The sequence below is a fragment of the Oryctolagus cuniculus genome, chromosome 5 (genome assembly GCF_964237555.1).
Source record: "Oryctolagus cuniculus chromosome 5, mOryCun1.1, whole genome shotgun sequence".
Lineage (NCBI taxonomy): Eukaryota > Metazoa > Chordata > Mammalia > Lagomorpha > Leporidae > Oryctolagus > Oryctolagus cuniculus.
Genome location: NC_091436.1, coordinates 75,865,084 through 75,879,766, shown reverse-complemented (window position 1 = coordinate 75,879,766; position 14,683 = coordinate 75,865,084). Strand labels below are relative to the sequence as shown.

At 34.2% G+C, this 14,683-nt stretch overlaps 1 protein-coding gene across 3 annotated transcripts in view; it reads left to right on the top strand.

Annotated features, from left to right (window-relative positions):
* FUT9 (fucosyltransferase 9) overlaps positions 1 to 13,756 on the top strand; it is a 216,673-nt gene extending 202,917 nt beyond the window's left edge. For all 3 annotated transcript variants that reach the window (XM_070073763.1, XM_070073764.1, XM_070073766.1), the window contains one exon: positions 1,501 to 13,756. In XM_070073763.1, the coding sequence (XP_069929864.1) occupies positions 1,509 to 2,588 (1,080 nt within the window). In that variant the 5' untranslated portion in view covers positions 1,501 to 1,508 and the 3' untranslated portion in view covers positions 2,589 to 13,756. The remainder of the gene's footprint in view (positions 1 to 1,500) is intronic.
* Positions 13,757 to 14,683: the final 927 nt, after the last annotated feature.

The window sequence follows — 14,683 nt, the reverse complement described above, 5'->3', positions numbered from 1 at the left end:
GAAAACAAAAATATAAATTTCAGAGGCTCAGTAAGAATATGACTGAAAAACAGTTTTGTAGATACATTGCATTATGTTTTTGTGTTCATATTCACAAATAAACATGAATTTCAAAGAGAATAAAAACCTTTAAGACACTTTTTTTTAAGCCAAATGCTTGCAGTGTGGGCACTGAGTCTAGTAAGTTTAGGACATCCACATCCCGCATTAGAGTACCTGGGTTCAATAGCCAGCTCCATTTCCTGACAACAGCTTCCTGCCAAGGCAGACCCTGGAAGGCAGCAGTGCTGGCTTAAGTGTTTGGGTCCCTGCATTTCCACAGAAATCATGGCACAAGTTCCTGGATCGTGACCCTGGTCCTTGCCAGATCCAGCAGTTTCAGGCATTTGAAGAGTTAACCAGTAGATGGAAGTTTTCTCTCTTTCAAATAAATAAAAATATTTTAATAGGAACCTTTACTCAACTTTTTAGCCACAAAGTTTTTCCATGAAATGTAATTATTTTCTTTTAAGAATCCATTTATTTTTGTACTACCAATATGCTATTGCAAAGACAGACTTTTTTAAAACCCTAGTATCACAAAAGTGAAAATTATGTTCTAATGCAAAGAGAGAATTTGATTATTACTTGCTTGTAGATGTTGAGTACACTAACAGATTATTAAAAGTAAACAAGGAAATTTATAAGAAAAATATGTGAATAAAAATATGGCACCGAGAATTTTTGTTTTCTCAAAATTTATAACATTATACATATTTTTAAAAATAAGATGTCAAATCAAGAACAGCCATTTTGCACCAGATGATTATCCTGATGCATTTTTTTTGATAGGCAGAGTTAGTGAGAGAGACAGACAGAGAGAAAGGTCTTCCTTCCGTTGGTTCACTCCCCAAGTGGTCACTACGGCCGGCGCACTGCGCCGATCCGAAGCCAGGAGCCAGGTGCTTCCTCCTGGTCTCCCATGCGGGTGCAGGGCCCAAGCACTTGGGCCATCCTCCACTGCACTCCCGGGCCATAGCCAAGAGCTGGACTGGAAGAGGAGTAACCAGGACAGAATCCGGGGTGCTGGCGCCACAGGCAGAGGATTAGCCTGGTGAGCCACAGCACCAGCCTATGGTTATAGTGGAATCAGTATGCTGGTAAAGAAGTGATCACATCAGCTGGGAGATGTTTACAAATCTTATGGGGCGTCAAGACACTAAAAATTTCAGCGATGGCTTTCTTAATAGTTTGTGCTCTGCCACTTTTCTAGAAGTTTATAAAAACAGAATAGGTAGGGTGGCATTGGACAAAATGTAACTTGGCTTGAGGATATGATACTATTACAGGAAACTTTTTTTAAAAGTAATTTATTGGCTTATATGAAATCTGTATTTCTTTCCATGGAGTTGATTTTGTGATTGAGTGTGCTTTAGGATATGCAAACTGTTTGTGTAGAAATGCATGTATGATTATCTCTTCAGCCTTGCCCCTACCTTCCGCTCTTTCTCTATTTCACAGAAGAAATTATGACATCAACATCCAAAGGAATTCTCCGCCCATTTTTAATCGTCTGCATTGTCCTGGGCTGCTTCATGGCATGTCTGCTCATTTACATCAAGCCCACCAACAGCTGGATCTTCAGCCCAATGGAGTCAGCCAGCTCAGTGCTGAAAATGAAAAATTTCTTCTCCACCAAAACGGATTATTTTAATGAAACTACTATTCTAGTGTGGGTATGGCCATTTGGGCAGACCTTTGACCTTACATCCTGCCAAGCAATGTTCAACATCCAGGGATGCCATCTCACAACAGACCGTTCACTGTACAACAAATCTCATGCGGTTCTTATCCATCACCGAGACATCAGTTGGGATCTGACTAATTTACCTCAGCAAGCTAGGCCACCCTTCCAGAAATGGATTTGGATGAATTTGGAATCACCAACTCACACTCCTCAAAAGAGTGGAATCGAGCACCTCTTCAACCTGACTCTGACCTACCGCCGTGACTCAGATATCCAAGTGCCTTATGGCTTCTTGACGGTGAGCACAAACCCCTTCGTGTTTGAAGTGCCAAGCAAAGAGAAGCTGGTGTGTTGGGTTGTAAGTAACTGGAATCCTGAGCATGCCAGGGTCAAGTATTACAATGAGCTAAGCAAAAGCATTGAAATCCATACTTATGGGCAAGCATTTGGAGAATATGTTAATGATAAAAATTTGATTCCTACCATATCTACTTGTAAATTTTATCTTTCTTTTGAAAACTCAATCCACAAAGATTACATCACAGAAAAGCTCTATAATGCTTTTCTGGCTGGCTCTGTGCCAGTTGTTCTAGGGCCATCTAGGGAAAACTATGAAAATTATATCCCAGCAGATTCATTCATTCATGTGGAAGACTATAACTCTCCCAGTGAGCTAGCAAAGTATTTGAAGGAGGTTGACAAAAACAATAAGCTATACCTAAGTTACTTTAACTGGAGGAAAGATTTCACTGTAAATCTTCCAAGATTTTGGGAATCACACGCATGCTTGGCTTGTGATCATGTGAAAAGGCATCAAGAATATAAGTCTGTTGGTAATTTAGAGAAATGGTTTTGGAATTAAAGCTTTCCATTATTTGCATACTTGGTAAAATATTTTGATGAGATATTATCCAAGTTTTGAGGATAAGAAGAAAAACAATGTTCTTCTTTTATGTCACGATTTATTTTTATCAGTCTCTCTTGGGTAACATGTATATTTTATTGGAGATTTTGAAGAGCTCGGCATTAGCAATCATTTCATTTGATTTTAAATTATCCTGTATATACCTAATTATGTGCACTGAAAAATAATTTATTCTTCATTATCGTTTGTAAACATTGTTTTTTCACATTTCATAGTTGTCTGTAATGTAAATTGTTATTTGATTGTTGTTTCTACACTGATCAGCTGTTTAATCTATTTGAGAAATGAAAATACACATCTTAAAATATGAAAGATTTTCACTAAATATTATAATCTATAGTTCCATGTTTGCATAATATAACAAAGAGAGAATGTATTATAATTGAATTCTAACTTCTTTGACTTCAAAGTCGAACAATGTGTCAAATTGTCGGTAATGGATCTATGTTTACATATCTACCACATTTGTGAAGGCAGAGTTCACAGTGAATGAGAAGACGTGAAGCAGAACAGTCTTGTCCAGGAAGCTTTTAGGTTTCCCATTTATTTTCATTAAGTCGACTTGCAAAGGCAGTACTTATTCTCATGATCTTAGGTTAAATTATTTACCCATCTTTAAATGTCTAATTTGTTGTAACTTTGCTACCTGGGAAATAATATGAATAACACTTGAGAAAATTTAAAGTATTGCTTGATAACACTTACTGTAATAATAAAACAACTCAACAAAAAAGATATCTATAGGCATAAACCATATTTATAAATGTACCATTTATGCACAATTTTAATTACTTATCAATTGAAAGTATTTTTCTGAAGCCCCAAGATTTAAACAGTTTGATTTTACCATATGAACAAATAAGTATAGCATTTGAGAGGTATGTCCTCTCATTTATGAAAAACTTAAGTAAAACTATTATCAGATAATTGTCTGCACCACTTCCCTACATATGGTTAAAGAAGGGAGAGAGACAATAACTCAAAAACATGTCAAGAAGCCAAGCATATGAGAATATAATCCAAGATATTAGGTGGGAAAAGCCAAGGTGTTTTCAAGGAAAACACTCCCCAAAAGAATCTGTATTACTTTTATTCCATTCTGCCCATCAAAAGAATGAGAATGTTCTGATGATATCTATAAGGGTCTATCTGTAACTAGTCCTGTAACATGTTGATATCAGCAGAACTGAAACCCACAATCTTCTTCACCAAATAGAAATTTGAGAGATAAATTTTCATTCAGTAAGAGTAAAGCAGGCCCAACAATGAAGACTGCCTTGTGAGAGGGATTTCTTCCTAGTACTGGAAGAATTAGAGCAAAGGAAATTTCTTTCATTGGATATAAAATTGTTTGATTCCCAAGTTCATTTATTTAGCAGTGACCATACAATTATTCAGTGTCAGGCAGTGCCAACCATAGTCAACACAGAGATGAAGATGAGCAAGATAATATTGCTGCCTTAAAGAAGTTAACGATTAAATGGAGAAAGATATGAAAGTTTCCTTTCAACTAGAGCCTGAGTCTATGTTTATGCTTATACTTATACTACTCTCAGAGGAGTATATATGGGTCACTGTAGGTGTTATTTTAAAAAAGTATCAAATTTCTCCAATTGCTTAGCTCTTCACATGTTTCTTAGCTGCAAACTTTGTCTACTCATTTGACACAACATAGATGTCCTCCGTATTATCTCTTCTAACCAAAGTGCAACAAGAAATACAACATATGTCTGCATAGTTGCCCTCCTAGAAAAGTAAAGCTCTCCACTCATGTTTATTATATTGTCAAATTGTTAAATAGTAAATTCATGTGATTATACTTACTTTATCATTTTTTAGCCTATGAAGAATATAAGGATTTAAAGAGGATTTATTGCAAACAAGTGTAGAAAGCATCTGCTGTCTTTGAAAGTAGATAACCTGTCAGTATCTTTTCAATCTGCCTTTTCTATATGGAGAGATCTGAGGGCAGTTGCCTATGTTGTTGAATCTGGGCTTTTTCTTGAACTATGAATAGGATTATATGCTGATAATATGACCCAAATCAAGGAAATATTCCTAAGTGTTTAACTGGTGCATCTGTAAGTGCAAAACCTGTTCCCAAGGTCCTGAAGCATAAGTTTTCTGAATTTGAAATGTCAAAATGAAAGATTCAACTGAATCCTTCAGTCTGGGCCCACTGATCTGTGAGACAGGGTTAGAAGGAACTATAGCAATGCTATAAATAATTTGTTCTTTCTATTTATGAGTTAACTATATTCAGAGATATTATTTATTCAAGAAACACATTCACACACACACACACACCCCATGCCCTACAGCTACAGTAGGTAAGATTAGCATTTAAAGGCCATCTCTCTCTCTTTTTTATGAGATTCATTTATTTATTTGAGAGGCACAGATACAGAGAGAAAGACGGACAGAGATACAAATAGAGAGTGAGATCTTCCTTCTGCTGGTTGACCCCCCAAATAGCTGCAATTTGCGGAGCTGGGCTGATCCTAAGCCAGGAGCCAGGATCTTCCTCTGGGTCTCCCATGTGGGTGCAGGTGCTCAAGCACTTGGGCCATCCTACACTGCTTTCCCAGGCCATTAGCAGAGAGCTGGATCAGAAGCAGAGCAGCTGGGACTCAAACCAGCACTCATATGGGATGCTTTACCTGGTACACCTCATGCCCTATCTCCCTTAATACAAAGTTCCTTTTCATTGGATTCCAACCTCATCATGGAAGTATATCTAGATTCCTATAAATGTGAATGTCTTATTGGCATTTTTTTGGAATCTTTAGAACGATACTCTGTGTGGAAGAACTTTGGCTTTGGAGGTATACAGGAAATAAAACATTAAACTTGCTAGCATTCTTCCTGGTTTAAATAGTGTAAGAGCTGAGCTTTCTCAGAGGAAATGGGTTTTTATTATATTTAAGTTAAACATGATTTTCAAGAAGGTGCATAGTTCTTAGCCAGTCCCTTAATAAATCCTGTGGATTGCAATTCTTTCTAAGGATGTCTCATGTGAAAGATACATTGATTCAATAAAATAGTGGTTATAAGAACAAAAATTATTCCTGGGGAAATTTGTGTATATAAAAACAGGGCATTGAAAATGTTTTATTTTGAAACATCAAAAATGTTGCTTATAATGTTCTAAATATCTAAATATTAATTATTATAGGCTTTACTAATAAGACTATACTGAATTGTCAAAACCTGCAGTATTATACTCTGAAAAAGAAAGATGTGACAATCATATATTTTATGACACCATTAATTTGACTATATAAAGAAGTATCTGAAAAAAAAACTTAGTGGGAAGCTAATATCATCTTGAAATTTTTATATTTACTGTAAAATTTCTGATAGTACTAACATGTGCAGACATTATTTCAATTGTGAGAATTTAGAAAGTTCAGAGCATTTAAAGTGTAAAGCAACAGAATGTTTAGGAAATTTATTGCTGAGCCTTTAAATACTTGCCTCCAAATGGAGGCTAAATATGAAAAGAATAGGAAATGATACTACTGATATATATTTTTTGCCTGTGCATTTTCAAACTAGATTCCATGAGTCTTAAGGTAATCACCTAGAAAATGTCTTATTTTTCCTTAATTAATATGTTACTAAAACAAGTTTTAGTTCCTTCCATTATGACTTTGTGCTTGATCATATCTTTGAGTTCCCTTCAACTCTAGTCTCCTTTAGGGAAACTTCCTAACACATTATAATAAAGCTCTTAAATCACAAACTTCAGAATCTAAAGAATAAGCTTGGTGCCTTCTGCAGAGAAAGTTCTCAACAAACAATTGTTGAGTGAATAAATGAGTGTCATTCATAGTCATCAAATTGCTTTGGCTAATGTAGTGACAGTACCAACTTATTGGGACCAATAGGAGGTTTTTTATATTTATATGATTGTTCACTTTGCTGCCTGCATGCATAAGGAAGCCATTGTTTACTACATGCTAAGGCCCCAAAAGAACTAAAACTGCAAGAAAGATTTAGAAGATTTGGAACATGTTAACATTCTATTCAAATAGTAGTAACATATCAACTGTTTCAAATAACTGTTTCTAATAGTAAAGAAAATTAGTATTTATGGAGAATATAAAGTGCAAGCACTGTGAAGAGCAAATATTTATTATCAAACTATGCATGGAGAGAAATACCATTTCTCTCCTCCCTAACTTCATTTTGTTGTATTGCAAATATTAGTCAATTACAATTTTTTTCCTTGATGACTCTCATCTAGAGATTTTATAGCATTTTAAAAATGGTTGAATTCCACTACTCTCTGAAGTGATCTCCTAGTCAGTAATTCATATTGAATGCTTCCATATTCATAAGCATTTTATAAAACAGTCAACAGAACCTGAATGAAAGCAAGCTTTCTACACTAAGCATATGAATGTTATCCTAGGTTATTAGTACAACAAACTTAATCTTGAGAAATATATTTAATCTCTTTGGGACTTATTGTTGTTCATGTGTAAAGAACCTAACCTTGATTTTTTTTTTTACCAGAGCTTAAAATATAACATGTGCTCAGTTAATTAACCTTCTCCTTTATCTCTTCTCTCCCCTTAGAAATCTAAATAAGTCTTTTGTTTGTAACTCACTACTCAATGAGTTTTTACCTGCAGAAAAACAATATACTGGACATTATTTTAAAATATTTTAGGTTTTTCTGTGCTATATAATTTTTATTACATTGATCTAAAACACTTATTGATGCAAAACATTCAATGAGGTAATGAAAGCAAGTAAGGTAATCCTCAGCTGACAATAAAACAGCATAATTTCAGTAATCTATATTGAATACATTAAGAAAATTTAGTTATTTTTAACAGTTAATATACATTCATGCATTTGACTGACTTGGAAACTAATTTTTGTTTAGAAAGTACCTCTACAACACCAATCATCTTTGGTCAGTATCACAAAAACACGATTCCTACGTCACTTGATCTGAAATCACTACTGTTTATTAATAAAGCTATTCTTAGGGTCTGTCTCATGAAATTGAAATCTCTTAAAATAATTTCAAAAAAAGCATTATCTTAATATATTTCCTAAGTTATTTTGTAAGCTATCTTATCCTAAGCCACCTGTTCTCAAACACATATGACTTAGAATTTCCTGGGTCTGCCGTTTGAGAATCATTTGAAAGATTATTTACGATATGCAGCTTCAGATTTTCTGTATCTGGGATGGCTGCTGGAATCTGTGTTTTAAATATCTCCCCCAAAATTTTGTTTTGCTAACAGTTTGAGATCAGTGTCCTACCTGTAAAATGGGAAATATTCTACACTCAAATAATAAGAAATAATTGTCTTTCTTTAGTTTAGCTGAAATCATACATCAGTGGAGTATTCTTCTACTTCAAGATCCAAGACATTTTCAATGCCTAATTCTTTCATCCATGAGCTTACAACTCACTGATTTTTCTTGTTTTGGGGGGGTTAAGTTATTTATAGTCTCCAGGCATTCTTTCAAGTTGTGAGTGGCTGATAGCAGTAATTCTGAAGCCTAGATAAATATTAGGATCCTCTAGGGAAGCTTTAATTATGAGTGGTCTGTCCTCATTTCCAAAGATCTGACCCAAATGGTTTAAGGAAGGATACAGAGTCTAGAAGTTGTAAATACTCCACAGGTAATCTAATATGAAGACACTTGTGGGAACCAACACAAACAGCCGTTGGCCTGGGGGAGCTAAAAGGAGAAGAAAAGGTTACACACCTAGAACAAAATATTTCTAATTACCTTTTTAGGTTCTAATTGTATTTTTATGTTTTCAATGGGAAAGACTGGACAAAGACAATGACTAGGTTCCTTTAGAAGCACAAAATCAAATGACTTTGTGATCTCTTTATCCATTGCATGTGATTAAGAAACTGCTTCAGTGGTTCCACCATCCTTGTCTGATAGGTAGAAAGGTAATTTGAAACTGAGCTATGACAAGAAGTCATAGCACATGGATTTAGAACTAACAGCTGTCTCCTTCACTAGTTGGGTCCAAGTTCCTTGACTTCTCTTAGCCTCAGATTTTGCATTTCTGAAGTGAAGGTAACATATTTCTTATGTGCATTTTTTTGTGGAGACAAATGGAATTATATTCAAGTGATTAGATAATAAATGTTCATTTATTATGCTTTAGCTTTATGGGAGATAATTAGGAAGAATCCACAGCTATTTCCTTAATTTCAGTTCTAACACTAAGGATGTTAAGCAGATAGCTTATAAGAATCACTGCAAATTTAAACAAGCCAAAGGAATAATCTTCAGGAGGAATGAAACAAATATAGTGTGAAAGGGAGTATTCACGTCTTCTGTAATTACTAAGTAATGGAAAGGGTATGGGGAGCAGCAGAGGTGATAAATAAGCATTGTTTGCATTACTGAGCACATGTACCATTTGTTAAAATAATTGGAATCCAAGCAGGCCTAATTTGCCCTCACTGTTATGAGAAATCAGTAAATGAATAGCTTATATCCGTTGCTATAGCTCAAGTCACAGAATGGAATAGCATGAAAGTTCTCTGATTTTCTGATAAGGAAAGAAGGCTAGAAAAAGTCAATAACTTGACTTAGAGATTAGTTAATCAATGTTAGGGAAAATCATAACATCTGCATCTCCTTTTCCTAGAGTTAAAAAAAAACAATAAAAGTTACTTTTGAAAATCTGAGTATAAAATCAATATACAGGGATATATTTTATTAGTGGTGCAGAAATAAAATAATTATTATTCAAACTGTGATTGACTACTCCAATTGCTAATTGCATAATAAATAGTTCTGACATGCATTATCAGAACTGTTTATGTACACAATTTTTAAGTTGTATCATGTTAAAACTAAAGGGTAAACTTAAAGAGTCTACATCTTGTTTGAAAAAAAAGAATAATATCCAAAATAGCATTTTAAAATAATTCTTATGTTCATTTAAAGAACATTAGAAGTGTTTATTGCTAGGACATCAGAAAAATCCAAAAACAGAATTATTGTTATGAATTATCTGGCAACCAATACTTTTGAATTAGTTGTGTATATAAGATATGTACAGTTAGAGCTTGCTGGAATTTCATTGTAAAAAATAAATACAGGTTTTACCTGAAAAATTTTAAGGACAGTTTCCACAAAGAGGTATATTAACTGTAGTAATACAGATGGGTTACATTCCATTTTGATTAATGAAGGTGCAGGAGATAGAAAAGCAGGCTTGCAGAAATGATACTCAAACACTGAATTAACAACACAGGACTACTTAGGTGAGAAATATGCACGTGCCCGTGTGTCCACATTCCCAGTCTCAGGTTGGCCTCATTAGCCCTTTATTCCCTCAGCTGAGGAAATTGTGAAGACGCCATCCTCTGCCAAGGTGAGATTGCTGGAAGAAGGCCTATAGGGAGTGGAACAAATGTCTCCAGGAACTGTAATGAGGTCAGGCATTGCGCAGTGATTTTCCTCTTTAAGAGCCTTTGAGCAAGCCAAGGATATCTGGCTGTTTATGCAAAACTTAAAGCAGTCTTCTTTCAGATAATAGATGACCTGTCTCAAATAGTTTATTATTTTAAAACAATTAAACGAAAAACCATCATATTTGAGATTAAAAGCTTACTTTAAAAACTTTCAGCTTATAGATGCCCCACATTCAAATCAATGACAGCTCCTGCTCTGTAAGATTAATAGTCTACCCATCCCTGGAATTGGATCACAGAGGTTTTAAAACAGAAAAAAAGAGCAAGCAAGTCTGTATCTAGATTCAGGTTCACAAACCTGCAGAAAGGAGTAAAGTGTCAACAAGAAAAGAAGTAAACTAAGGATCAGAGCCCTAGTTCTAGTTTGCACAAACTACTGTGTAATTTCACCAGCATTTCTGGGTAACAGATTTCTCATCTGGAAGTGGAAGGAGGTGGACTATATACTAGAGTTGCCAAGAATATCTTAATACATCTCTTAGTTGATTAGAAATTATTACTCCATTTATCTGACATGGGGCATGGGCTGCCACATATTCTAGATTTTTTCTTTCATTTCTTCCTGCTCCCTACCACGTGGCCCTGTCACTGCTCTATAATGTGAACAATGAGGAAATGGGAATCATGAGAAATAGAGGAAAGAGGTTAATAGGTATTTTCTTCAGGAGCTCTGATTAAAGAGTTCTGAAAAATAAAGTTTCAATAAAGTTCTACAAGTGAAGAGTGGAGAACTTTACATGTTTCATCTCATTCCCTCAAGAACACAAATAGTGATAGACAATATCAATACCTAGTAAAAAAAAATACAACTTAACTCTAATTTTAAATAAAACAACTTACACTCAAGTAAGGAAGGGCAAAATTATCACATTAAAAGAAAATGTGCCAATTCCATCCAATATGTGAATTATAACATTCAGTAACCTATAAGCTATTTGGATGGTAATTGTATGTTTTATTGTTGTAAAATAATTTTGCACTATTGTATTGTCATATTTAAGCAAACTCTTAATATCCTGAAACCTAATGCCAAATGTACAGTTTATAGGTTCATGTTATTTCTGATAAGCATTCAATTGCATTGTGCTAGTAGTTGTTTAATGCTATTGACTTTGTGTGTACAATTGCCATGCAAACCCAATAGGGTTGTTGTAAGCACACTAAATAGTCATCTGGATTTTTATAGATAAAATCATACATTGACCAGAAATCACTTTTCTACTTATTTTTTTGTAGAGTATTTTTCCACATTTGAAAAAAAACATGGATTATTTTATATCAAACATCAGCTTTTATTTAATATTGTATTTTATTAGCCAGTGCATGTTTGAAATATGATAGAAATTATATGATATTAATGTTGTGTTTATATTAGGTTAAAATAAAATGCATGCATTTGGTTAGTCATACAGATTTGGGAATATTTACACTGCCAACTCACACATGGGCTCCATATCAATCCATGTGCATGATTCAAAAGTCCTTTCTAAACAGTTGGTAAAGTGAAAATGTCACTAGTGCTTATGAGCCAATAGCCAATGCTACTTTGCATTTTTCCCAATTTTGCAGCATATTGTGATATATTTTCCCCATAAATTTTCTTCTTGGAGTTTATTGTTGGCAGTAAAATAAAGCAAATAAAATTATTTGTTGGGAAATGATATAATTTACTGTACAGAATCTTAATATTATAAAAGCATGAAGATGTGAAAAAAATACTTAACTAGTTCTATTCTATGGACACAAAACTGTGGCAGCTTTTTCCATAGTCAACAAAGATATGTCTCTTTTTACACTGCCAAAGTCAGTACAGTACTACTGCCAGGGATGGGGATGGGGCAAGGGAATACTTGAAGCCAGGTCTGCATAACACTAAATTGAATAGTAACACAAATATTCAGGCAGTGTAGACAGCCAGTCACTATAATTGGTAGGGGAAAAAAAGTGGACCTAGCCTTTTTTCTTAGTAATTTAAATAATTTTAAAATTGTAAAAAGGGTATGAATTTTGGCTATAGAGGCATGCATTTGCATGCTGATAATTTACAGCAGTCTTTGTGAATAACAAAAAAATACTGCATTCAGAGAAGTTTGTTTTGTTTTGTTTCTAGAAAATATACTTGTGCTTTTGAAAGGGCTTAATTCCAAACAGGTAATGTGTCTGGACCAATTACCCCTTCCGAATGAATTCACTCACTGATGATAATATATTAAGACTAGAACATAGCTCTTAGTAACTTAAAACACCAATATAAGAATTTACACTGTTGGAAAGTAATTCCATTGCTCTATTATTAAGACAGTGGGAGTCCTATTTATACATTTATTTATTTATTTATTTACAGAAGATTGGTTCCTTCGAGTTCAATTTTAACAGCTTCAGTGAAGTTAGTATAATCATAAGGAAATATGACTCTAGCTACTATTCCAAGTGAAAATTATGCAACTGAGTTTTGCTGCATCCTGGGAGTTAAGCAGTAAATCAAATGAGGAGTAGCCAGTCCTAGCAGTGTGGAGGTCAACTTCACCAACCAAGATGTTGTGTATTTGTAACATACAGCAAATATTGATCTGAACTCAGTTTGCTACCGCATTGTACCATTCATTTATTCAACTTGTAAATAACATAACATTTTATGGCAGCTAATCAAATGTTTTAATAAGCCATGAAAGGCAAAATGCCATAGAAAATCTGTATATTCAGCTATTTGAAGAATCGTTCATTCCAAAAATTAAACTGGAGACACCATTTGAAATGTCTTTCCCTTAAAAAGTGCTATGACAATATAGATTCACACTCATTGCTGTCTTTCTGAGCTTATAAATATACGGTGTGACTGCTATAATTTTGTGAAATTTTGATCAGCAGTTATGGTGACTTCTGCAATCTGTGCTAAGATGCCAAGGCAGAAATACATGTATAAAAAATTTGAACCTGTATGTGTAAAAAGAAACCTCTTTCTTCGGTTATTTTTCTTATATTCAGTGTAAGTATCTCACTGATTTAACACTGGAGTTACTTCTTGGATGTGAAAATAATGATGTTCTATTCAGGCCTAATGAATTCCTGTAATGTGAATATTTAAAATAAAAAGATTTAATTTGAATGTACAATAGTTGTTGCCGGTTATTTGTGATCTATTCAAAATCATTGACTTGTGAACATTCATTTTCACTTGCATGCAAACTGAGAGTATTGGTATTGATTGAATTAAACTTTTGAAAATAAAGCAAACATATTTTCTGGATAATTCACTTAAAAAATCTGAAAAGGGCAGTCAGCATGCATCTGTGAACTGTTTATACTAGTTTGTTTCCTTAATCTTGCATTGTTTTAATGGATTCAGGACTGCAGTTAGATCCGCTCATGATTGTGCTTGTGTATACAGAGAACAGAAAACTACCAAACCCTCTTTATCTTGCCTTGATACTATCTCTGAAGATATCTCACTTTGTATCTTCAATTATCCACTCCCCTACACACTCCCCTGACTGTATTCTAAAATCCCAGGTGGATTATTATGTATTCATTATAGACTTCTCTCTTTAGCCATTTACCTCTGTCCTTTAATTGCCTACTGTCATCTAACTTCCTGCAGATCCAATGACTTGAACAGCAGACTCTGAGATGATTTCTACACCTAATGTTTCATTTACTTAATAACCTTATTATAAATTATGTTGCCTTAGTCAAATGCTTAGAAATCACAGTTGATTCTTCCTCCCCCTTTTTCTGCACATTGATTTGACCATTAAATGTCTTAAATAGGAGGTGATTTCAAAAATTCTTGGAAAATGTAATTGCAAGGTAAGTTCGTTAAAGTTTCAAAAATATTGCCACCAGGCAGAATAACAAGAAGGGTGATAGTGAGAGAGAATTCAGCAATAGTACTGAGTAATCATTCATTTTCCAAACATCATATACTTAAAATCTTTAATTCATTCTCCAATATTTGGAGGATAAATTCCTCATTTGGTATTGGGTTGCAAATTGTTCTTTAATATTTGACTTTTACCAAATTTTCTAAGTTCTTATTTGTTTTCCCTTTGCATTGGCCCATCACATTTTCTCCTCTATGATACTTCCTACATCATGCTGTGAGCTTTCAGCATCCTTAATATTACACTCAAGAGTCATATCTAGTATAATGAAAAAAATATTTGAGGTGTAAAGTACATTTCAGAGATGTTCAAAGGCCACGACAGAGGTAAGATAATTAGCATTTTGTGAAATAGTCCTTGAAGGAAGAATTTAGACAAGCAGAGAAGACATGTGGATAGACCTTCAAATGGGAACATGGATCGTCATCCTTGAAGACAGGATACATTGATTTCCAACGTGTAGTCACAAAGAAGAGTGTTAGGTAAGGCATTAGATAGTTCAAAGACGTTCAATAAATAGGCAGCTTGACACACAAACTGATAAATGTAGAGTAGCTTGATTGATTTGAATTGAATTAGTTTTAATTGATTTATACTACAGAGTGAGTCAAGTCATTGAAAATATATGAGCAGACATTTGAGTGTACAAAGCCATGAAACATCATTTTAAAATGCT